General features: G+C 52.4%; 2 protein-coding genes across 2 annotated transcripts; both read left to right on the forward strand.

Annotated features, from left to right (window-relative positions):
* Nucleotides 1-894: 894 nt before the first annotated feature.
* CTRC (chymotrypsin C) lies at nt 895-6669 on the forward strand. Its single transcript, XM_090268635.1, has 8 exons — nt 895-976; nt 1810-1901; nt 1987-2084; nt 2878-3003; nt 3848-3984; nt 4746-4891; nt 5800-5952; nt 6602-6669. Exons 1-8 carry the CDS (start codon nt 937-939, stop codon nt 6614-6616), a joined length of 807 nt encoding a protein of 268 aa, XP_090124761.1. The 5' UTR covers nt 895-936; the 3' UTR covers nt 6617-6669.
* A 7539-nt stretch (nt 6670-14208) lies between these two features.
* Nucleotides 14209-24633, forward strand: CELA2A (chymotrypsin like elastase 2A). Its single transcript, XM_090268638.1, has 8 exons — nt 14209-14290; nt 14875-14963; nt 16176-16273; nt 17373-17501; nt 18629-18765; nt 20203-20348; nt 21292-21444; nt 24559-24633. Exons 1-8 carry the CDS (start codon nt 14251-14253, stop codon nt 24574-24576), a joined length of 810 nt encoding a protein of 269 aa, XP_090124764.1. The 5' UTR covers nt 14209-14250; the 3' UTR covers nt 24577-24633.
* The last annotated feature ends 187 nt before the right edge of the window (nt 24634-24820 follow it).

Here is a 24820-nt window from a genome sequence, read left to right on the forward strand (position 1 = left end):
AGGGGCTCTGGATGGAACCTCTGGGCACCCAGTGCTTGGACCCACACGAAGTGCCATGAACCCACATCTGCCACTCAACCTTGACGTTCAAGTCACGAAACCTTAGGACTGACAGAAGCCTAAGAGTGTGTCTGGTCCTGCTGGCCCATTTTAGAGACGGGGAGTCTGAGGGCAGACAACCAAGCTGGCTCCGAGTAGGAGTCTGGCCAACCAGGCGTCTTCCGGGGGTTGCCCATACCTCAGCCTCTGCCCAAAACCCGGGAAGCGGGTGCTGGAGACAGGGGTGCCCCATGCCCAGACAATACTAGTTGAATGAGGGAGAAAGAAAAAGAGAGAAAACAACAAAAAGAGAAGAAAGAAAAAGAGATGAAGCTCCAAGGATGGAAGGAATTGGGGTGTCCCGGCAGTCTGAAGCCCCGGACTGGTGTTAGAAGCGCTGACTTCCAATCCTGGTTCTGTTGTTGCCCAGCTGTGTGACCGTGGACGGTCCCTGACCCCTGAGTCTCAGCTGCCTCAGCTTTAATAAGCGGATGACAATGTCTACTGCATGTTGTTGGGAGAATTAAGTGCATGCAAGAAGCCTTGACACCATGTAGGTGCCCAGTAAATAATAATTAAAAGAATGAGTTAGGGAGAAAGAAGAACACACTCTGAGCAGAGTGGCGGGGGCCCCCCAAACCTGCAAACCTCAGGATTTGCTGTCTCAGGTTATCTGGGGGAATTCATGCCTTGAGCCCGCCCTCCCCATCTCCTGCCCAAATTAAACAGTAACCACCCAAGGTCAGGGAAAGGGCCTTGTAAGAACAGGTTTCTTCCCAAGGGGTGGCTCAGCCTTGACCGGATGGGGTGGGGTGGGATGGGTGGACCCCACCCCACTTCTGTCTATAAGTGTGTCGCACCAGCCTCAGCGGTCACTTGGTCCTGAGCACACACAACATGCTGAGCATCACAGTCCTTGCCGCGCTCCTGGCCTGCGGTAAGCTGAGGGTGGGGGTCTGGGTGCAGCCACGGGCTGTGAGCTCGCCGGTGGCCTCCCAGAAAGGAGCTTGGGGTCCCCTGCTGCGGGTTCAGGTACTGCTCACCAGCTGTGTGAGATCAGCCACTTGCCTGCTTGGCAACCTCACTTCCATCTCTACAAAATAGAACTGATGACCTGACCTGCCAGGGTGCGGATTAGAGATGAGGGGTGGAGAGCCCCGGGCCCACGGCTCATCCAGGGGACACTCGTCCTTGCCTTTTCCAGCATCAGCATCGCTCCCTTGGGAATATTTATTCCCCCGGGGTGGTGGCCTTCTCCCAGATTAGGGATCAACAAACCTGGCGTGAATGTCACTCACTCTCGGCAGGACCTGGACAAATCTCTTCGCCTCTCTGAATCTCACTGGCTGTTTCGGCAAATGAAAGCACTTGATTAAGAGCCCTTCTAGCTAACAACAACCACAGCAGTAATAATAATAGCAGCTCCTGTTTATTGCATGTTTACTATGTGCCAGGCACTGGGCTAAGCCCTATACATGCAGGAGCTAATCTGATCCTCACAGCTGCCTTGAGAGATAGGGTCTATTAATACCTCCTCTTTATGATGAGGGCCCTGCGGCTTGATGAGGCTCCACCTCTTGCCCAGAATCCCGTGGCTGGTCAGTGGTGGAGCCAGAACTTGAGTCTGGGTCTGTCTCGCTGTGGAGCACATGCTCTTGGCCACTCCACACAGCTCCCAGCTGTGACAGTCTGCCCCAAAGTTCCACCTGCCCCTTCTCCAGTGGGGTGCCAGCCCCCTCACCTGTGCTCTTCCTCTCCTGTCTCCCCCAGCCTCCAGCTGCGGGGTCCCCACCTACCTGCCCAACCTAGCGGCCCGGGTGGTGGGAGGAGACAATGCCCGGCCCCACAGCTGGCCCTGGCAGGTAAGTACTGTTGCAGGAATGGGAGGAGGGTGGAGAGGGTGGTGGGGTGAGGATCCCTGTGGGCTGACATGCGGCCCCCCTCCAGATATCCCTCCAGTACCTCAAGGATGACACCTGGAGGCATACGTGCGGTGGCACCTTGATTGCCAGCAACTTCGTCCTCACGGCTGCCCACTGCATCAGGTGAATGGCGATAATGCCCAGAACGGGAGTCTGATGAGCCGCTTTTATTGAGCATCTACTACACATTGGGCTAAATAAGCTACTTGTATCTGTAACTCTGCTTTCATTCCTCCATTCAACAGTGTTTACTGGGCACCTACTATGTGCCAGGGAACACAGCAGTGAGGACAAAGTCTGTGCTCTCAGCAACCTTATATTCTAGAGGAAGACAGAGCAACAGACCATTAAACAAGTAAATACAATATATAACCTACCGAATGGCAGCGAAGGGAAAAGGCTAGGAGAGAATAAGAAGCACGAGGGGTTCTATTGTAACCGAGGTGGCCAGGCAGGATCTCTCTGCAAAGGAGACTCTAAGCAAAGACCTGAAGGAAGTGAGGGTAGAACTCCCAGCCTTGGGGAAGGTGCTGCCGGGGCAGGGACGCCAGTGCAAAGGCCCAGAGGAGGGAACAGAGTGCGCGAGGGGAGGAGCAGGAGAGTTAGAGGGATGCAGGTGAGGTGACGACGCAGGCAGGGAGCAGTCGCTCCTCGCAGCAGTCCTGGGAGGGGCGTTCCGACATCATCTCCACCTGACAGGTGAGGAAACTGAGGTCTGAGGCTACCCACCTGGGAGTCAAAGAGGACTTGACCAGGGTCCTTCCCTGCGCCCTGGGAAGGGTCGATGGGGCTGGACACTCCCTTCCCCCAAACGATTCCCCCATGGCCACAGAGCTGAGTCAGCAGAGCCCCAGGTTCCTCTCTCCCCACCAGCAAGCAGGCGGCCACCCTGACCCAGTCCCCTTCCTCTGTCCAGCAACACCAAGACCTACCGCGTGGGCCTGGGGAAGAGCAACCTGGCGGTGGACGACGAGGAAGGCTCCGTGTACGTGGGCGTGGACACCATCTTTGTCCACGAGAAGTGGAACTCCTTCCTGGTGCGGTGAGTGCGCCGCTGACCGCGTCACGGCCCCTGTAGCGGTGTAGAAGAAGGCGGGGTCCCTGAGACAGAGCTGCAGAGGCTGCCCCCGCCCCGTCCCTGGGCCCCATCCTCACCCTACACAACCCGCAGATGACTCCTGCATGCAAAACGGCAAAATGCTACACGGAGACGGACACCCCTCCCGTCTCCCTCATGGGTCAGGGGCCCCCAGAAGGTGCACAGGGAATAAAAGCCCCGAGGTCCTCACGGCGTCTTGCCTGGAGTCCCTCAGGCAGAGGCTAAGCCAGGACTCACCTGATTGGGTGCCTACACATTGCAATACGCACGTTATATGCCATCTCTTCTACCACCCTCGCAACAGCCCTAGACAAGGAACTGAGACTCAGAGAGGGTAAGGACTATGTCCTAGGTCACCCAGCCAAGCCAGAACTAGGACTCAAACCAGGTCTGCTAAGGTTGCTAGTTTTCACCCTGGTAACGAAAACACCAAAATATTGCCTCCCCCAGGGTCTCTCCTTGATCATGGTAATTTCCCCGTTACCTTTGCTTAACTTCTGGTTGATGCCTTACCTGCAGTGGCCCAAAATGCTTCTGCTCTCCTCTCCCGTCTGTTAAACTTTCATGATGTGAAGACACAGGTGGGAGAAGCTACATCTAAAGGGATGGGTGATGGTGTTAGAAGGCGGGTCACCTGTCCTCCAACATCTCTGTCAGCCAGTGAGACGCTGGCAGTCAGGATGTTTAAGGAGGACCCCTGGTCACTCTTGGCCTGGCTCTCAACTCACAGCCTTGGCTGGGGGGGCCAAGGCCCCCTGCTCATTCACACCTCCACTTTGAATTCCAGCAATGACATTGCCCTCATCAAGCTGGCGGAACCCGTGGAGCTGAGTGACACCATCCAGGTGGCATGCCTGCCAGAGGAGGGCTCCGTGATGGCTCAGGACTACCCCTGCTACGTCACTGGCTGGGGCCGCCTCAGGAGTGAGTACAGCCCCTGGCAAATCACCAGAGCCTTCCTGGAGGAAGTGGCTCCCACGATAAGCACACCACCCACATTCGCCCACTACTTTTCCTCTTTGCCTAAACATCTTCAGATTTCCTTAGCTCTGTAAGAACAACAGCTCATTTTTATTAAGCACATACCAGGTAACAGACACTCTAACTAGTGCATAAGAAGGGATGCTATAAGGATTAAATGGATTAGGATTTGTCAAGCACTTAATACAAGTGCCATATAAGTGACTATTAAACTAAACAAACCATTTGGGGGTGGGAGATTAGGTCTTATGGTATGCCATACGCCCAATAAATTCCAGCCGAAATAAAAGGTTAAATGCGAATAACTGAAACTACTGAAGACTTAGAGGAAAAGGCAGATGGATGCTTGGAAAATCTTGGGCTGAGAAAGATCTTTTACAGCGCGACACTAAAGGCAGAGTCCTAGAGGAAACAAATGACAATTAAAACCTAGAAGTCCAAGTCACAGAGAAATGGTCTCCGAGTGCTTTCTATGATTCATTCTGCCTCCAGCCCGCTCTCCCTTCCCCGTCCTCAGAGGGGTCTCTCACCCAGACAGTCTGGGACCCTGGGCTCCGAGCCTCCCCATTAAGGGCATACGTTTGGTTCCCATGGAGACTAGCCAGCACTCATGGGGGTCCTGCCCCAGCCCCATCCGTCCCTCTGTCCCCCAAAGGCCGGGACTGCTTGGGCTGCCTCCCCACTCACCGCTGTTCTCTCCCCAGCCAACGGCCCCATTGCTGAGGAGCTGCAGCAGGGACTGCAGCCCGTGGTGGATCACGCCACATGCACCCAGAAGGACTGGTGGGGCGCCATGGTGAAGGACACCATGGTGTGTGCTGGGGGTGACGGCGTCACCTCAGCCTGCAACGTGAGTGCCTGGGCCCTGCACCCCATCCCTATCCAGCTGGCTGGGTGGCAGGGGACAGGGGGGAGGGCAAAGGAAGGTGTGGAGTAGAGAGACCCACGTGAGCATCCCCTTTCCCTGGGAGGAGACTGAGCTCTGAGTGGGCCCAGGAGGCTTAGGAGAAACATCTCGCCCCCATCCCCCAGCACTGTGGCCAGAGCATGAGAGTGGAACATGATATCCGCGAGTCCCAGTCCCACCACTTTGGAGCTGCGTGACCTTGGGCAGGGTGCTTAACCTCTCTGAGGCTGTTTAACCTCTCTGGGCCTCTGTTTCCCCATCTATAATATGGAGATAGAGTACGCACTTCCCAGGGTTGCTATGAGGTCTAAATGAGTGTAACAAGTGTAGAAGAAACTTCATTAGAACCTCTACACTTGTTCTCTCATGCCATCAGCTCTACCCATCCAGGGAGACAGAGGACTTAAGGAGTCTGACACAGAACCAAGACACGTCTAGGACACTCAGAGACTGTCCTGTTTTCAAACTCACTAGTCCTCTCCCTATTCCTGCCTGCCCCACATTCCCAGTTCTATGGCATAGCTGCCAGCATCCTCACCTCTCTGCGCAGCTCACAGAGTCTTAGACACGGTGACCTGAACGGCTAGGGAAGCCAAGGCCCAGAGAGGGTTATCATCATCCCAAGATCACACAGCACATCAAGAGCTAGTTTGACAGCCAGGGCCTCTCAGAATGAGGCCAAGGCAGCCCCAAACCACCTCTTCTCTGCCTCCCTCACATGGGCAGGCTGAGGCCAAAACAGCGGGTACCAAGGCTGAGAGAAACCCACAGCCCCCACCCCACCCTGCCCTTGCTTCCCAAGCCTGCCTCTGGGGGAGGCCTGGAGACTGATTCTGCCTGGTCTGGTGCAGGGGGACTCCGGTGGCCCTCTGAACTGCCAGGCTGAGAACGGCTCCTGGGAGGTGCGGGGCATCGTGAGCTTCGGCTCTGGGCTGAGCTGCAACATGAAGAAGAAGCCTGCGGTCTACACCCGCGTGTCCGCCTACATCGACTGGATCAACGAGGTGGGTGCCTGCCTCTGAGCCCTCCTCCCTGCACGCACCAGCCCCGAAACCTCACTTGCCCATTCCTCACTCACTCATTCATTCATTCATTCATTCATTTGCTGGTTCCGTCATTCATTCGTTCGTGTACCTGTTCACATACCCATCCATGCGTTTCTTCGCTCTCTCACTCGGTCAGGAGGTGTTGAGTGCTTTCCGTCTGCAGCCTTGAGGCAGGGGCAGGGAAGAACAGTCGTTACCTTCCCTGCCCATTTGTCCATTGGGTTCAGCAAATAACTCATGTCCCGACCGCAGGCACCCCACCAGTCCCCACAAAAGAGAAGCGTGGCCCCAGGAGAGCAGGGCTCAGCAGAGGAGAGGGGGCAGCAGGGCTGGCCATATGTAGCTTGAGGGCGGGGCGGGGGGGGAGCAGAGGGTCCATGGGCCTCGGGGTATTCACGCATGGGTGGGCAGATGTGTTCTGAGCCCCGTTTGCACAGCAGCCTGAAGTGCTGAGGGGGTACAGAGCCCTTAGGCAGAGGCAAGGCTGGCTTGGGAAGTCCCAGTGCTGCCCAGGGTACCCCCTTGTTCCTACTCACCCGGCAGAGCCCCAGAAGGGGACCCGGGCATGTGGACATGTGAACACTCACCCTGTTCTCTGCTCTTACAGAAAATGCAGCTGTGATTCCTCTGTGGCAGCAAATCCCCGCGACCACAATAAACCTCCTTCCGTCTCAAGCTGCCTGCATTCTTGATTTGCGCCTCCCTGTAGTTCCCGGGCTCTCTTGGGGGGCCCCTTTCCACATCAGGAATACAAAGAGAGACACACACACACACACACACACACACACACACACACACACTCATCCTGCTGCCAGGCTGGTTAGTTAGGCCTTGGAGTCTGCTCCTGGCGGTGCTAGTGAAGGGGGATCCCAGGAAGCCACCTTGTGCCTGAGGGGATAGGCATTAAGGACACACCAGACACTTGCCCTCAACATCCCACAGTGGTGGCCCTGATCAGATCACCCTCTTCCTGATCCTGCCTCCACAGAGGAGTCCGGTGGGTCCTCAGGCCTCAGAAGGATGCCAATGCTCAGGGACAACTACCCAGAGGAAGAGGCTCCCTAGCAGACCCTCACCCCAGAGCAGACCCCGTGGCTGCTGTCAGCCTGGGCCCACTGAGACGGAGAAGTATTTCATGAGCCCTGGCCCCATGCCAGCTCCGTGCTGGGCACAGTGAGGGTACAGGGGGAAGAGGAGACAGCAGCCCAGCCCTCAGGGGGAACAAGTTTCAGAAAAGCAATGGTTTCCGCACATGGTCACAGCAGGTCAGAGGTGGGAAAGCTTTCACTGTATTAAACAGGCAGGGAAACTGAAGCCCAGAGAGAGGAAAGGGCTGAGCCAGGTCACAGGAACAGAGCCATGGAGACTCAGGGCAGGGAGAGCCCTCCTGAGGTCCCCTGCAGGGCAATTGGGGCCAAAAAAGGTGAGTGATTGAGTGCCGGCCTGCAAACTGGAAGGCTGCAGGTTCGATTCCCGGTCAGGGCACTTGCCTGGGTTGCAGGCCAGGTCCCCAGCTACAGGTGTGCAAGAGGCAATTGATGGATGCTTCCCTTGAACATGTTTCTCTCCCTCTCTTTCTCCTTCCCTTCCCCTCTCTCTAAAAATTAATAAATAAAATCTTTTTAAAAAGTGAATGATCCAGTGTCCAGTGACGGGCAGTCCAAGTGGGGACCCCAACCCCTGACCACACACTCCTGAGAATGTGCTGATCTACAAAGGGTGGTGTCCCTCCAACCCCAGCACCTGAACTCCAGCCTCTCAACTCCTTGGAGAGCCCTCAGAGGCAGCTGCCATCTGGTTGGTCCCAGCGTTGTCCTGTTGCCCCATCAGAATTTGGCTCCTGGAGGTGGTACCAGGACATACCTCTCATATCTTACTATGCCAAGGCAATTCTCAGGGAAGACTTGACTCATTCAACAAGAAAGACATCTCCAGGCAGCTGCCCTGGCTAGAGCATAAGGCACAGGGCAGGGAGCGGGTGACCCAAAGTCCTGGTACTGAGTAGTTCTCTAGGACATGAGACTTTCAAGCGCTAAAACCAGGACAGTCCTGGGATGGTTGGTCACCCTAGCAGGGAGGGGCAAAAGGTGTGGCTGGAGCCTTAGCAAAGGGCTTTCATGGAAGGCTTTCTAGCCATGTTATGGGATGTTTGGGACTTTATTGGGAGGGCAGTAGGGAGCCATAGAGGGCTTTAGGGAGAGAGGCAACCACTATGGTCAGATTACACACTGAAGTATTTACCTGACAGCTGTATGGAGGGTGATTTGGAACAGGCAAGTAGGGAGGCAGGAAGGCCAGCTGCAATGGACTAGGCCGAAATTAATGCGGCCCCGGCCAAGGCAGGAACAGAAAGGACAGAGAGGACTTAGGAGTTCAGGAATAATTCAGTCCTCACTCAAGAGGCATATGTGCAGTGTTAAACAACAGCCCCCAGTCCCAAATCTATATCAACTTTTGGGAATGTGATTGACTTAGCAAAACTAGTCTTATTAGCTAATAAAGGTGAAACATAAGCCATGGTTCTGTTTGTCCGACAAGAACATAAAATCCTCAGATCCACTGCTGGGTCCCAGAGTCGATGTTTAGCTGAGGTAGACAGGACAATAGCCCTCCAAAGATGTCCACATCCTCGTCCCCAGAACCTGTGAATGTGTTACTATCTTATGCGGCAAAAGGGATTTTGCAGATGTGATCAATTTAAGGATCATGGGATGGGGAAAGCATCCTGAACCCTCCAGGTGAGCTCAATGCAATCACAAGGGCCCTATAAGAGGGAGGCAGGAGGAGGAGTCAGAAGAAGAAGAAGTGAGGACGGAAGCAGGGGGTTAGGGTCAGGGGGATTCGAAGATGTTACCCTGCTGGCTTTGTAAAGGGAGGAAGGGGTCATGAACCAAGCAAGGCAGGTGGCCTCTCGAAGCTGGAAAAAGGGAAGGATTCTCCTCTAGAGTCTCCAGAAAGGTCCAGTCCTGGTTTAGCCCAGTGAGATTGATTGTGGCCATCTGACCTCCAGAGTCATAAGAAGACAAATTTCTGCGTTTTAATCCACTGCACTTATGGTAAGTTGTTAAAGCAGCAAAAGGAAATAAATATAGCAGTCCCTCTCTATATTGCGGTTCACTTATTGCGGCCTCACCGTATTGTGGGAGTTTTAAAAATATTATATTTAATTATTTATCGCAGATTTTGCACTATATCGCGGAATTTTGTGGTACTGTACAGTAAATACTAAAATAAATGGAATGTTCCTACTTTGCGGATTTTCACCTATCGTGGAGGGGTGGGGCCTAGAACGTAATACCCGGGATAAGTGAGGGATCACTATACAGTGCCGCAAAATCCCGCGACATAGCGAAAAGTCCATGATAAATAATTAAATATAATATTTTTAAAAATCCCGCAATCCAGTGAGGCCGCGATACGTGAACCATGATAGAGAGGGACCGCTGTACACCATCCCTCCTCTCTTCCGGCAAAATCTAGAGTTCGCTGTGGGGCTGTAGAGGAGAAGGAAGGGCGAGGTCAGGGAGGACACCTGGGACCTGGCTGGGATGACAGCAAGGATTTGTGCACCTTGCCCGGGAGGTCACAGCCCAGTGGTTGGAAGCGAGAGAAAGCGGGCACTTAGGCACTGGCCCTCCCCTCTCCACCTTCCAAGCGGCCCCCATGCCAGTGACCCACTAAAATGCCATCATGTGCCTGACCCACTCGTGCGTACTCAGCACGAGGTGGTTGTGTGCCAGGCACCATCCAAGGGCTTCACATACACTACCTCATTGAATAATCATGACAGCCCTGTTTATTAACCCCCTTTACAGATGAGAAAACTGAGGCTCAGAGAGGACTAACGACTCGCCCAAGGTCACACACCTAGGAAGGGGACTACCCAGTCTTGAACCCAGGCAGTCTGACTCCAGAGCCTACGTGGCTACCACCATGTCATTCTGCCATTAATCCCCAAATCTTAAGGACCCCCCCTACACTGAAGTCCTCTAGCGGCCCTGCCGGAGGGTGGTGTGTAGGCCGTGGGTGTGCTTACAAGCCTGAGCAGAGCTGGCAATGAGCCCAGAGAGACAGACACCTGAGAGGAGACTTATTGCTCACAGATGTTCACGAAGGGCTTGCACTCACTGTACCAGCTACTGCCGGAGTAATTAACGGTGCTGCGTAACAGCCAACCACAGACCCTCAGCGGATTCCAATGACAGGATTTATTGCTCACATGGCTGGGGTCAGCTGGAGGTTAGCTAGGTAGCCCTGCTCACTTTGTCTGGAGTCCCTCATATGTCTGGGGGACTGCAGGCTGGCTGATCAAGTCTGGGTCTCAGCCCCACCTGTCTCTCATCTTCCTCCTGGGAAAACACCGCAAAGTTCCATGGCAAGAGGCATGGATGCAGGGAGAGGTGAAGACGCAGGCCCATGCTGGCAATCTCCATAACCTCAGCCACAAATCAATATCATAAACAATCGGAGGGCACTCGCTGAACTCTGCCACTGATGGGCAGCAACCATGGCTGAGTCACGTAACCTCTCAGGGCCTCAGATTCTTCATCTGTAAAATGGGCACCTGCCCTCCCTCCCCGTCGGGAGCCAATGAAATCACGGGGGCTTGTGATAGGAGTCATTATTTCTGTTGACCTCACACCTGGGCTCCTATTAGCAAATCCTGCCTCTCCTTTGTCCCTTAGGAGAGAGAGCCTCATTCCCAGCAGGCCTTGGGGGCTGGTTCCTGGAAACTTCCTCTTATGAGGCTGGGGCAGGTGTCTGCAAAAATTCTGCTGGTGGTGGGCCAGGGGGGCAGTAAAGTCAGAGAAGAAACAGAGCATCTTCCCAAAGCATCGATTCTCCAGGAAGACTGGTGGGAAGAAAAACAATTTACATTCAAATAAACCCAGCTATGCTATGAAGTAAGCTGCAAAATTCAGATCAAGTTTTAAGAATGAGACTTCAGAGACATTTGCTGCCGTGGTGACTGCTTCGCGCGAGACCTCAGATCATGACAGCAAACTGGAGCCTGCGAACCTAATCTGTTTTGTAAATAAAGTTTTATGGGAAACCAGCTATGCCCAGATGGTCGCTTTTGCAGAGTTGACTAGTTGCAACTGAGACCATATGGCCCGCAAACTAAAATATTTACTATCTGGTCCTTTCCAGGAAAAGTTTGCTAGGCAACATACGAAGAGTTTTCTGTTGTTCTGATATCCGAGGCCTGCAGCTGAAGGATTTAAGAGTGAACATTGTGTTGTACATTTGCTGACCCGGCCGGTCTGGGTGGGAGAGTCTGCACTTCTCACCAGTTCCTACTCTGTGCCGCTGCTTCTGTCCAGAAAAGTGTCTGAGCAGCAAGCACCCAAACCACAGAGTCTGTACAGAAGCACAGGGTGTAAACCCAAGCCCCCAGCCACCGAACCATGTGGCTTCTCAGAGAAACCTTTCTGAATGAGTCATAAACCACATGAGTTCACATCTACGTCTCCCTGCCCCTACTGTGGCCTCGACGTACAAATGGGGAACCGAGCACCAGGGAGGGAAGTGAGCTGGAGTGGCTATTTGCTCTCTTCCTCCCTTGGCCTCCGTTCCCTCTCTAGAACCCGGGACTTTTGTTTCTGTGCTAAACCTCCCCCACTCCTGCTACTTGTGGTCTGGGGGGAAGCCTCATGCCTAGATCGAGGGGCGGGACTTGTGCTCCAGGCCTGGCCAACTAACGTATTGCGTCCCTTCCCCCACCAGAACAGTTGGCTCAGAGATAGGCACGCGATCTAATGCAGGTCCAGAGTTGAGAACCCTAAAAGGTTCTCTCTCCCTGCCGGGTTTGCGGATAAGGGGGTATGAGGCTACAATAGGAAGAGGGAGAGAACGGGAAGAAGGGGTGATTTTGCTCCTCAGGGTACATCTGGCAATGTACAGAGATATTTCTGGTTGTCATGAGCTGTGGGTGGAGGGAAGGGGACTTCTGGCATCTAGTGGGTGGGGCCCAGGGATGCTGCTACACGTCCTGCAAAGAGGAGGACAGCCTTTAGCATAAAGAATTATCACCAAATTATCAGTAGTGCTACAGCTGAGACACCCTGGGTCAGAGATCCTATGGCCATCTTGCTCCCACGGAAGGGACAGCCTGCTGCTTCAGGCCGCTGGATGGAGCCGAGACTGGACCTTCACAGTGGAAGGCAGAACCAAAAATGGACAGAAGCTGAGTCCTGGGGACATCGCCAGAGCCCTGGGTCCAGCCGCGCCTCAAGCTAGCACTGCTCCTGGACTTGTCCATTTTGTGGCCCAACCAATGACCCTCATGGCTTAAGCCTATTTGATGAAGATTCCTGCCACTTTCAACTCCTCAAAGCAACGTGGTGCAACAGACTGGGCATCCGTCCTTCTCTCTGTTTTACGAATGGGTGACCCCTGGCCAGAGAGCCTGTGTGACTTGCCCAAGGTCACACAGCAAGCCCATGGCATGTGCTAACTGGTATTTGTTCAGCGATCTCACTCAGGACAAACTGTGTTTTTATATTAAAACAAACACAGCTACACAAGGCAGAATGCCACATTCGCATTAACTTTCAAGATAAAATAGGAGGCTTCAGAAATAGTCTGCTGTTGTAGTGACTACGACAGATGGTAAATAGGAGTCCGATCACTTGCAGGGACCTAGGCTAGAGCAGGGACTAGATCCCAGGCGTTCTGACAACCAGTCCCACGGGTTCTGCACCCCAGCCGCGCTCACCTTCACACGATCCTTGGGCGATTACAGAATTCTTCCACACCCATACTCTCCCCTGTCCTTACAACAATCCTGCGGTCCGGGCCTGGATTGTTATCTAGGAAACTCAGGTCCAGAAGCTAAGTGACCCGTCAAAGATAAACTTTCATATCTGACTGAGTGAGGACCTGAATCCAGACGATGGAGTTGAAGTCCCTTTCTCTTCTGCTTTTCTGGCTGGGGCCAAGGGCACTGTCCATGGTCATGGAGCAGGGCTGTCTCACAGAGCCTGGCCTGCGTGGCATTGTCCCCTGACCACAAGAAAGGAGAGCGAAGGTCTAAGGCAGAGTGTGGAAAGCCTGCTCACTTTCCACACCCTTCCCCCACCAAACACAAGAGGCCTAAGCAGTCCTAGGGGTTCAGAATGCCATCTGCAGCGGCACCAAGCAAAGGGACTTTGGAATCAGGGCAACTTCAGTTAGAATTCCCATTCTGTCTTAGACGCTCTGCGATCTTGGGCAAGTCACTTGACCTCTCTGACCCTCTGTTTCCTCACCTGAAACAAGGGATCCCCTCGCAAGATGTTGTAAGACTCAGATTAAAAACATGCGAATGCTCCTGACATACATGATGTTCAGTATCAGTCTCTCTTCCCAGGAGGCTCCTGCTTTGACCCCATTTGGAAGATGGCATTATTGGAGAACTGCACACTGCTGTTGCCCTGGGAGCAGATGATACAATACACCTTGCTCCATCCCAGCAAAGCCCTCCTCTGCCAGCACTGTCTCGTCCACCCCACTGCTGGGGCAGCCAGACCCCAAAGGTATGGATCTCTCTTGTGCTTCTCCTCTGTAAGCATGTCCCCTGTGTTTTTCAAATCCTCCCCAGAAGGCTGCAAAACAGACTGGGCACATCTTTCTCTCCCTGTTTCACAGATGGGCAGGCCCCAGGCCAAGAGGTTTGCGTGACTCATCCCAGGCCCCACACAGCAAGCGATGGCCTGGAACAGAATCCATCACCCTTGGCACCACTGACATTGGCAAGGAGACATTTCCTGTGACAGGCCGTCCTGTGCGTGGTAGGACGTTCAGCAGCTCTTCTAGTCTCTACGCACTAGATACCAATAGCACCCCATCCCCCTCCGTGACAACCAAAAATGTCTCAGACATTGGCAAGTGTCCCCTGGTGGGCCGTGCCAGCCCCATTGGAAACCACTGGTCTAGGATGTGTTGTGTTCAGCATACCAGCTGTTTTCTTCGAAAACACAACTCCGAGGGCCAACAACGCATATTTTCCTTCGTCCCCAGCACATAACATGATCTCTTGAAAGCAGGTAGAGTGTATAGTTCAATATCCACCTTTGGCATCTTTTTCAATGTGTTTCCAGGGTGACAGGTGGGAGAAGATGAAAAAAAAAATATTGGAACCCACACCCTGTTTTCCACTGGGCTTTGAGAAAATCCCCACCTTGTGCACTCCTCGTATCTCTCTGGCCGATAAGCCCACCCATAAAACCAGGGCCTCGGCCAACTGCACACTGCCAGGACTCCTACGGACACACCATGATCACGGCCCTGTTGCTGTCTGCGTTGGTGGCTGGAGGTAAGCCCTGTCACCCAGATGCACTTTCCTAGTTCCCTGATGCTACTGGGGATGGGACTTCCCTGCCCCAACTGGACTCAGTCCTCTGGTGATAAGAAAGCTGGAGTGACGTTCCAAAGAAGTGGAGCAAAAGACAGGACTCTAGGACCTCTTGGGATCCTTCTAGAACAGTGGTTCTCAACCTTCCTAATGCCATGACCCTTTAATATAGTTCCTTATGTTGTGATGACCCCCAACCATAAAATTATTTTCGTTGCTACTTCATAACTGTAATTTTGCTACTGTTACGAATCATAATGTAAATATCTGACAAGCAGGATGTATTTTCATTGTTACAAATTGAACATAATTAAAGCAGAGTGATTAATCACAAAAACAATATGTAATTATATATGTGTTTTCCAATGGTCTTAGGCGACCCCTGTGAAAGGGTCATTCGACCTCCAAAGGGGTTGCGACCCACAGGTTGAGAACTGCTGTCCTAGAACAAGGATTTTCTCCTTGGAGTTTGGGGACACAGCTGGTGTAGGTTGTATTGTCTGGGTCACTGCTGCCTAGACTCACGGCCTGTTCTCTTTTCACAGCTCTCAGCTGTGGGGTCCCCACTTACCTGCCCCACCTGTCCAGGGTAGTCGGAGGTGAAGATGTGAGGCCCAACAGCTGGCCCTGGCAGGTAAGTCGCCCACGCTCCACTTCTCCCTCCCCCATTGGGAAAATTCACCAATAAAACACATGTCTGTTACTTTGGTCAACCTTGGAGGGCAGAGAAAGAGGTGCCTTCTCCAGCTGCAATAAGGAGCCACCCCACCCCACTACCCATATGCATGTGTGTTTGTGTATGTGTGTGTGTGGACATGAGTGTACATGTATGTGTGTGCATGTATGCATGTGCAGGGTGATCCTAGAAGGCCTCTGGGAGAAGGTACCCTTAACCACACACTTGTCGGAAATGAAGGAGAAAACTATGCTAATACCCAAGAGAAGAAAATTCCACGCAGGGGGAAGAGCAAGTGCAAAGGCCCTGAGGCAGAAGAGAGTTGGTATATTTGCAGAACCTCCTGGAAGTTGGTGTGGCTGGAGCAGAGGGTAGTGGGAGCTGTTGAGGTCAGGGCGCTCATGTCGAGCCTTGTAGGCCATGGTACAGTTTTGGGTTCTGCCCTGTGTAAAAGGGGGAGCCGCTGGCAGGGCTGAGCAAAGAACAAACGTAATCAGACTCCCATTTAGCAAGGACCATTCTGGCCACCGAGTGGAGAAAACGCGGGGTGAGGGACGGGCCAGGATGAGAGCAGGGAGAACACGTGGGGAGCTCCAGTAAGAACCCAGGAGAGAGATGCAGGTGGTTGGGACTGACCGTGGAGGCGGTGAGAGGGGTGGCATCCTCTCCGCAGATCCCGGAAGTACAGCCTGCGGACTTTGCTGGCGGATTTGAGCGAAGGGTCTGAGAGAAGGAGAGGCGTCACGGATGATGCCAAGGGGTTCGGGCTGAGCAGCCGGTAAAGTGGGGTTGCTATTTACTGAGAGGAGGAAGCCTGAGAAAAGAGCTGGTTTGGGGGGCAGAAATCAAGATTTGGGTTGTAGGCATATTAAATTGGAGGGCTCGTCCTAAGGGAATAGCTCCCACGAAGGGGAAAATCCCCATAAACCACGTTACAGAAAGATGCTCACCACAGAGTTATTTTTTAAGTGTCTTCAGTTAAATCTTTGATATTTTGCTCATCGTGGGTTTTTTGTGTTAATTTTTTAAATGTTGCATGGAAGTGTTATTTACCCTGATTACTGAGTTCATTGGTGCCCCTCGCGTTTTACTCCTGAGACAAGTGCCTCACCCGCCTTCCGCGGCCCCGCACTCGGGGACGGGATGCTGAGCGCCCGCGCCTCTTCCCAGGTCTCCCTGCAGTACAACGCCAGAGGCGAGTGGCACCACACCTGCGGAGGGTCTCTGGTGGCTCAAAACTGGGTCCTGACAGCTGCCCACTGCATCAGGTAAGCTCTGGTCCCCTGACACCTGACCCGCTCGGCCCACTGGCCAGCATTCGTCTCTGAGGGCTGGAGCCCAGTTGTCCTGAACCACCCCCTGTAACGGAGTCTTGCAGATAACGACCTGCCTGGCCAGGAAACAGGCTTCCCTTGACCTTTAACTCAGCCTGAATGCCTTGTGCCAGACACTGAGTGGGAATGTGGGGGAGGGGGAGGCCTGTTTCCTGCCCTCCTGGGGTCCTAGAAGTCGCTTCCAGATCTGGAATTAGGCTCCTTGAGCAACTTGAATGACTTCTCCAAGCCTCAAAACCATCACCCGCACAAAAGCAGATAACAGAATTTAATGTGGATGAAATGAAATGATGTGTGAAAGGGCCTGGCACTTAGCAGGTGCTCAGTGAAAGTGAACTGTTGCCATTACAAAGGCCCACAGGGGAGTAAACGTTTCTACTGCAACATTCATTGTTCTCCTGTCTTTTCCCCTCCCGAGACATAAGACCTCTGCTTATCCCACCCCAGCTGGTGCTCAGCGGTGTTCCCCTTGGGTCAGTGTGACTCTTGATGCCGGGAGGCGTCCCTTCTCCCCGCTTAATTTATAAGCTTTGTGAGGTGGTGGAATAAAAGAGGCCTGGGAGTCAGGAGTCTTGACTTCTAGTTCTGGGTTCTCACTAATTATCTGTAAAACCCTGGACCACTGAACTCCTCTCTGAGCCTCAGTTTCCCCATGTAAAAACAAAGAGGTGGGGAGATTAAAGTAAAAAATGCCCTGGGGCGCAAATGACTGCTGTGTTCTCTCTGCCTTATCTCATTTCCCCCCAAATAATACAGTTTACATTATTATAACTTATGTTATAGTTTATCATTAACATAGTATAGTTATAATTGATATATGGTTATAGTCATCATGTTATATTATAACTAACCAATTGCCCCAGGGAAGAAAATTTTCCAAGCGCCGAGTAGTGGTATACTTGGGCCCATCCCGGTACTATTCAAACCCGGGCCACTGGAGACCGTGCATTGAGGTGTCCCTGCCCATGGGGGGCCAGAGAGGGGACAAGACAGCCAGGACCTGACCTTCTCCGCTCTACTCCCTTTGTCCCAGCTCCTCCAGGACCTACCGCGTGGTGCTGGGCCGGCACAGCCTCTCCACGGACGAGCGCGGCTCACTGGCTGTTGAGGTCTCCAAGCTCGTGGTGCACGAGGGCTGGAACTCCAACCAGATCTCCAAAGGGTACCTTCTGTCTGGGTGCTCTTGGGGGTGGGGGCAGCAGGGACACAGATAGGAGGGTGTCTTGCAGAAGGCACCCCTTCCTTTGCTCCTTCTGTAGGGTGTCATTCTTCTGGTTGTCTCTTGTTGTATGACAAATCACCCCAAAACTTCATGGCTTAAAACAGCAACGATTCTAATTCTCTCTCATGGTCTGGCTGGGCTCAGCTGGGCAGTTCTCACTCAAGGTCTCTCATGAAGTTGCAGACAGACAGTTGAGGTTGGGCTGCATCATATACAAAGCTTCCTCCCTCCCCGATGGGGGGTCAGTGCTGGCTGTCAGCTGGGACTGTTGTCCAGATCCCCTCCCCGTGGCCTCTCCGTGTGGCCTGGGCATCTCCATGGCACGGAGGCTGGCTTCCAAGGACAGGAGTCCTGGAGGACCCGACCAATGTGGTGTCACCTCCTCCACATTACAGGCCCCTGGGGTCCCCTTCTCAATGCAGGGGAAGAACCTAGATCCCACCTCTTGATGGACAGAGCATCTGCATCACATCCTAACAAGTGCCTATGGGATGGCAGAGCTCATAGCGACCAGCATGGAAAATGCAACCTGCTAATCGCTAACAGCTTCCTAGACAAGAGCGGGAGACCAAGGGACGAACCTGGGGGCAGACTCAAGGTGGAGTAAGGGCAAACAACCTTTGCGTCTGAGCATCTCCCGCTATTTTCTAACTGATCACAGGAGGTATATGGTCAGGACAGACATCACCAAGCAACCTGGATGTATTTCCTTGCTAATCCTGGACAGGACCTCAGAATCCTTGTCAGCCCAGCCCACCAGGCAACCGTGACTAATCCATCAGAGTGGGCACCACAACACAAAACCTACCTGTCCTCCCTGTTCTAAATATTCCCCTGAAAGGGCTCAGGGGAATACAGGGCGCCAAGCTCCAGCAGGGACAAAAATGCAACCCTGGGGTTTGACCACAGCTGCTCCCCAATCCCTCATAGCCCTGGCAGAAGGAGGATTCACAGTTAGCCTGGCCAAGAAGGGGATTCAATGGTTCTAGCAGGGGCTAGGTCAGAAATGAAATCAGGACAAGCACAGTTGACCCTCTCTTTACACTCTACCCCTTTTATCACCCCAGGAATGACATTGCGCTGCTCAAACTGGCCCACCCTGTCTCCCTGAGTGACAAGATCCAGCTGGGCTGCCTCCCTCCCGCGGGCAGCATCCTACCCAACAACTACACCTGCTACGTCACGGGCTGGGGAAGGCTGCAGAGTAAGTGGGCGCCAGGAGTCCCAAGGCTGGGGAGGGAGGGAGGCCATGGCATCCTTGTCCGGCCAGCGGCTCTCTCCACACTCATCATCCCATGGTGTCTGGGAGAAACAGTGGTTGCCTTGGAGAGGCAGGATAGCATAGACATAAACCCCAAGGGTCAGAAATCCAGTGATGGTAGGCCACCAGGAAGGAACAGAGGACCTTCCCATCCCTGCAATCTTACCTGAGGTTTGGAAGACTCTAGGAAGGCTCATGCAGGTGATTGTTCTTTTCATAATGACATGAACCTATTAGTATAAGTGATGTATTTTTCCAGAGGTTCATCAACACACATGCACTCAAATAAATTAATACCGCCCCCTTGACTGGCTTATGTGCAAAAACAAGGACACATGGAAACTCAGCAGAAATGAGACGCAGGAGAAGCATATCATGCTTATCAAGATACAAGCAAAGCCCCCTGTTCATTTACCCAGAAAACACCGGGGCAGAATGCATTTCGCTGGAGACAACGAGAGCCAGGGAAAGGTCCAGGTGCTTGGCTTTTAGTCCCAGCTCTGTTGGTTCGCTATGTGACCTTAGGCTTCACTCTGGAGTCTTGGTTTCCTCATCTGGTAAAGTGGAACTACAGTTGGCAAGATTAAAAGAGACGTCAAAAGAACTATGACAATGTTTTATACATTGTGAAATATTATACATGTTAATTACTTATTAATTAAGTTATCTCAGGCAAGCTACTTAACTTTGCTCAGCTTCCATGATCCTATCTGTCATATAGGAATATATGTTTACTGTGAGGTTTATAGCATGTTTTGAAAAGCCTAATAAAGCACAAGTGAAGAATTATAATACTATTAATCCTTGCCATAAGTAACAGTGATAACAGTAATGGAAGTGATGGTGACACTATCATTAAGGGCCATTAGGAAAACTCTACCTTTAACCACATTATAATAGTTTTCCCAACCTGGGGCACCAAATGCCAGCGAGTTCACTGTTACGTTTAAGGTCAGTGATAGAAAACCATGAAGCTAGCTGGTCTCACCCAAGGGCAGAGACACAGCCAGGCTTCAGGAACAGGATAGAATCAGAGACTAGAAGACTAAAAAGCTTTGGAAACCCTCTCTCACAATGACAGCCACTGCCAACAGCTGCCAGGTTTACCACCTCTCTGGCTGGGATTTCTTAGTTCCAATCCTAAATTCCCAGGGAAGGAGCTCATTGGCTTAGGCTGAGTCCGCTATTCACCCCTGAACCAATCAACGGTGACAACATGGTATAAACAAACATGGCTGCTCCCATTGCAACCATGGATGGATGGGAAGTAACAGTGATCAGAAAAAAGGGCTGGGCAGATAGCCCAGTAGGTGTCTATTACTTTTTTTATTCTTAGGAGTCCCTTTGCCCCTGTAACACCTTCTCTCTCATCTCGTGCAGCTGGCGGGGCTCTTCCTGACATCATGCAGCAGGGCCGGCTGCTGGTTGTGGACTATGCCACGTGCTCCAGCCCTAGCTGGTGGGGCAGCTCCGTGAAGACCAGTATGATCTGTGCTGGGGGTGACGGCGTGATCTCCAGCTGCAATGTGAGTGCAGAAAGTCACGTGCCACCCCTCCAAATGAAATGGGGCTGGGGATGGGGAGAGGCTCTTGGGGGTTCTAGAATCTATCCTCCTGCCTGCTAGCAGAAGCACCAGGAAACAGCTCCAGAGATTTGAGACCTTGAACTTTGTCCTTGCGGTGTCCAGAAAAGATGTTTTAAGAGGTTCCTCGTTGTATCCACCCTCTCACTGCTGGGAAGTCCTTCCATGGGTCTCATTTGGGTCTCTCATTATCATCATCTCTCATACTCTTTCCTCTGTTTCAGAACCAAGGGGATGTATTCTCTGGGTAAGGGCCTTTCAAAGGTGACTTAGAATTTATCTGTTGAATTAATCCCATCAATGGCCCAGTGTGTCCCTTCATGGTAGCTGCCACAGAGCCTTCCTGGAGACCGTTGTAACCAAAAGGAATCATAGCAGAGTGAGGACAGAGCTTCGGAGTCTCATGTGTCCTTACGATCACACTCTGCCCCCACACAGACTGGCCCCAGTAGGGTCCCTCATCATGGGTGGTTGAGCACATGGCATTCTAACTGTGGGACACAGTCTCAGCTCCCTCACTTACTGCCTGTAGAACCTGAGGCCAGTCGCTACCTCTAAGGGCCTCAGTACTTCCTCTTCAGTGAAATGTGGATACTACCAATACTTACCCATAGGTTTCGGTGAGGATTACATGACCGAAGGTATAGAAAGTGCTCGGCTCAGTTCCAGGCGCACAGAAAGAATAAACGTTAGGTCTTGTTGGTATGATGGTGCCATCTTGAGCTGTGGCCACGGGGACCGGTCAGAGACCGTGGCGACTGGTGGTGGAGCAATATAAATGCACTGCCAACATGTGAAGCAGGGGGCTCTCGTGGGCAGCCCCTCGCCCTTGCATCACCCACCCAAGCTCCCAGGTCCCTGCTGACAGAGCTCTGGCCTTCCTCAGGGGGACTCCGGAGGACCGCTGAACTGCCAGGGCGCTGACGGCCGGTGGGAAGTGCATGGCGTGGTCAGCTTCGGGTCCTCCCTCGGCTGCAACTACTACCGCAAGCCCTCAGTCTTCACCCGGGTCTCCGACTACATTGACTGGATCAACTCGGTAAGAACTAGCCACGCCCTCGGCCCCACAGGCCCTGCCCTTCTGCCCTGGCCCCAGGAGGGCGATGCCCGCCTAGGGTTTTAGAACCCCCTCCCTCCTCCTGAGAGCCAGGCAGGGGCCCCCGGAGGGCGCTGCAGACCTGAGCAACCCCCACGGGCCCCCATCGTTTCTGTGTGAACCAAGTTGAGTCAAAAGGCATGCAGAGGGTGGCCTTGTCCAGAGGATGAAAACTCGTCACGCATGGAGAGTGGGCTCCTTAGGATGAGTGGGGTAGTCCATGTTTGCTTCTCTGTGTATAAGCCCAGGCCCCACCCTCCAATGCTATAAAGTATTTATCTGCAAAGCCTAGAACCTGATAGGTTGAGACCCTCACAGCCTTAATTATTGGAAACTATTTCCTCTAAAGGGTTCCCTCGCTAAATGCATCCCCAAGTGCAGGTGGTAGGTTTGGTTTGCGCTGAACTGGCAAGTTTCTTAGGATGCAAAACTTTACATTTTAGATGGGGACAGGCCAGGCGAATGGGACTGAGCTGGTCCCACTATTATTTTGTGAATGTGTCCCCAGAGAGCTGTCTCCCAGGAGCTCAAAAACTCATAAGCTTCCACACCAGTTCAATTTTTATTTTAACCAAGAACACACTTTTATAATAAAAGCCAGGGAAATTATTTTTTTAAAAACTGGCACCAGTCTTGGGAGAAGCCATGGTTATAACCAGCAGCAGGTCTAAGGAGCCCCAACAAGGAGTGTCATCAAAAGACAGGCGGGCCTGGGGGAGGAGATGAGAGGCGTGGGGAAACTGAGGGAGGGAGGAGGAGGGAAGGAAGAAGACACTCTATGCCGATTAAGGGTGCTTTTTACCCACCTCCTGGCATTGCCACCGCCTCAGTTTGCCCTTCTGTAAAATGAGACTTGAACGAGGCCAGGACTCCTCTCCTCCACGTGTGTAGGAGCCAGAGCAAGGAGGAGCTGGGTGTTTGTGGTAGAGCCCCAAAGAAGGAGAAGCTGGCGTCTGATTTCAGTCTTAATTTGCAGAGAACTGCTCAACTGACTCAAACTGACCCTCCTATGAAATCAAATATGAAACCACAGCCATGAGCATGTGGTCACAGTGGGGAATCTACACTGTCAAATGGATGCTGTCAAAATAAGCAGGTGGCTGCCTCCGAGTGTCCCATTAATACTTGCCAGCTCCCCGCTCATTTGTCTGCCGGCGTTTCTTTGCGAACAAGTGGTCACAGACACCAGAGAGTCCAGAAAAGTGTGTTAGGGAAAAATGTTAAATCGAGAAGAGAGTAGCTATTCATTTGTAGGGTTTTGTTTTTGTTTTGTTTTGTTGTGGGTAAATTGGGGGAAAGCCACGATTCCATTTTGGCAGAGTAAACCTGAGTCTGGCTTTTAAAGTGTTGCCAGCATTTCAAAGGAGCCTGGCCCACGACCGATTGGACGGAAGGATAGATACATAGAGGCCTTTTCCCAGACAAATCCTAGGATCCATTCCCAGCCCCAGCTGCTGCGTGAGTCACCCGGCGACACCTTGAGGGCCCAAAGCAGGGGCCAGGGACAATTGCCCCAGCGTCAGCTGCTCCCAGCCAGACACAAGCACAACAGAGCAGGCCACAGCCCATGTCAGAGGGGCTCAACAGGGAAAGTGAGCCTTTTGAGGCAACCAGGCAGAGGTCCTGGGTTCACGGGACAGCAGCCCGGGCAGGCACAGGTGCCTAGGGACAGGCTCCAGGACTGGCAGAGCCCAGCGGCAGCTGTCCTCTGGTAGGGGCCACCCCGCCCGGCAGCTGCAGAGGCGCTGATGGAACCTCACAGTGGTTTCGGCCCAGGGGCGCTTGGGAGCACCTGCCCAGACAAACCCAGACAGGTGTCAGGTCAAGGTCAGGAAGCTGCCATCAAAGAGCAAGAGAAGGAAAGCGACAGGCAGAGACAGGTGGCCAAGGGCATTCATTTTCCAACAAATGTTCACGGAGTGACAGCAACACATGAATTTTCAGCAGTCACCACTTCATTTTTATTTTTACTTTAGAAGGTAATATATACTCTTTATAAAAAACATTAAAAAAACATAGGGGTATATCAAGTAAAAAAGAACAAGTACCCTCCTTGTCTAATATTTGCAATTCCATCCCCCCCAGAGATAATCATTGTTAACCCTGTCATCTTGGGGACTTTGTTATGCACAGATATAGTCTTCTAACCAAAAATAGGACTTTACCCTCTAGACCAGCTGTTCTCAACCGGTGGGTCGCAACCCCTCTGGGGGTCGAACGACCCTTTCACAGGGGTCGCCTAAGACCATAGGAAAACACATATATAATTACATATTGTTTTTGCGATTAACCACTATGCTTTAATTATGTTCAATTTGTAACAATGAAAATACATCCTCCATATCAGATATTTACATTACGGTTCATAACAGTAGCAAAATTACAGTTATGAAGTAGCAACGAAAATAATTTTATGGTTGGGGGTCCCCACATGAGGAACTGTATTAAAGGGTCACGGCATTGGGAAGGGTGAGAACCACTGCTCTATACTGTTCTGCATCTTAGTTTTTCACTTAACACCACCTTGCCTGTTACATGTGAGCACATATGTTTATGGCATTCTTTTGAACAGCTCAGTAACATCCCATAGTATGACTATACTGAACAAAGCTTCCACCTGGTTCCTATTTTCCACTCCGACACTGCCCAGTGACCACGCCAGGACCTACGTTCTCGCGCGCTGGTTGAGTATGTATGCCACAGGGATCCAGAAGCAACTCTGGGCCATACAGTTGGCGTGTTAAAACAATAAGAGAAAACTGTTGAACAGCCTCTCAAGACAGGTTTACATCCCCACCCACGGTGCATAACAGGGCCATGCAAACAGGGGTACCTGTTAGCAACTGCAGAGCTCTCGCCCTCTGAAAAACAAAGGAAATCTGAAGAGCATATAATTTGTAGGAGTTCCCCCGGCAGGCTGGTAAACAGCTGTGATAGCACCCCTCCCTTGGTTCACCTGAGCAGCACAGACCCCGGAAGGAGAAAGCCAGGACCCGCTGAGCACCGCTCTCTGCTCCGCTAAGTTAACCTGGCTGTGTTCTCGTGTGTGTCCTGCAGGTGATGGCAGATAACTAACCCCCAGAAGACTTGGAAAGATCACGGAAGGAAAATAATAAAGTGACAGCTACCTGACTCACTTTTGGGTGAGAGTCTTATTAGCAAACCACCTTCGTGTCCAAGGCTCTAAAAGCAAGTAAGAGGCTGGGTCAGGTTAGCCTCAGAGGCCTCAGGGTTGGGGCTTCCTCTGGGGAAGCCCACCATGTCACTGTCCCACAGCATGGTCACCCTGCAGTGACCATGGAGGCTGGACTCAGAAGAC

Source organism: Furipterus horrens, unplaced genomic scaffold (genome assembly GCF_987537825.1).
Source record: "Furipterus horrens unplaced genomic scaffold, mFurHor1.1.pri manual_scaffold_3, whole genome shotgun sequence".
Lineage (NCBI taxonomy): Eukaryota > Metazoa > Chordata > Mammalia > Chiroptera > Furipteridae > Furipterus > Furipterus horrens.

Bases quoted from the DNA above. Each gene is read 5' to 3' on its own strand.
- CTRC (XM_090268635.1), top strand. From the start codon at position 937: ATGCTGAGCATCACAGTCCTTGCCGCGCTCCTGGCCTGCG. The intron at 1,902-1,986 runs GTAAGTACTGTT...GCCCCCCTCCAG, and splicing joins CCCACAGCTGGCCCTGGCAG to ATATCCCTCCAGTACCTCAA. The intron at 2,085-2,877 runs GTGAATGGCGAT...TCCTCTGTCCAG, and splicing joins ACGGCTGCCCACTGCATCAG to CAACACCAAGACCTACCGCG.
- CELA2A (XM_090268638.1), top strand. From the start codon at position 14,251: ATGATCACGGCCCTGTTGCTGTCTGCGTTGGTGGCTGGAG. The intron at 14,964-16,175 runs GTAAGTCGCCCA...GCCTCTTCCCAG, and splicing joins CCAACAGCTGGCCCTGGCAG to GTCTCCCTGCAGTACAACGC. The intron at 17,502-18,628 runs GTACCTTCTGTC...TTATCACCCCAG, and splicing joins TCCAACCAGATCTCCAAAGG to GAATGACATTGCGCTGCTCA.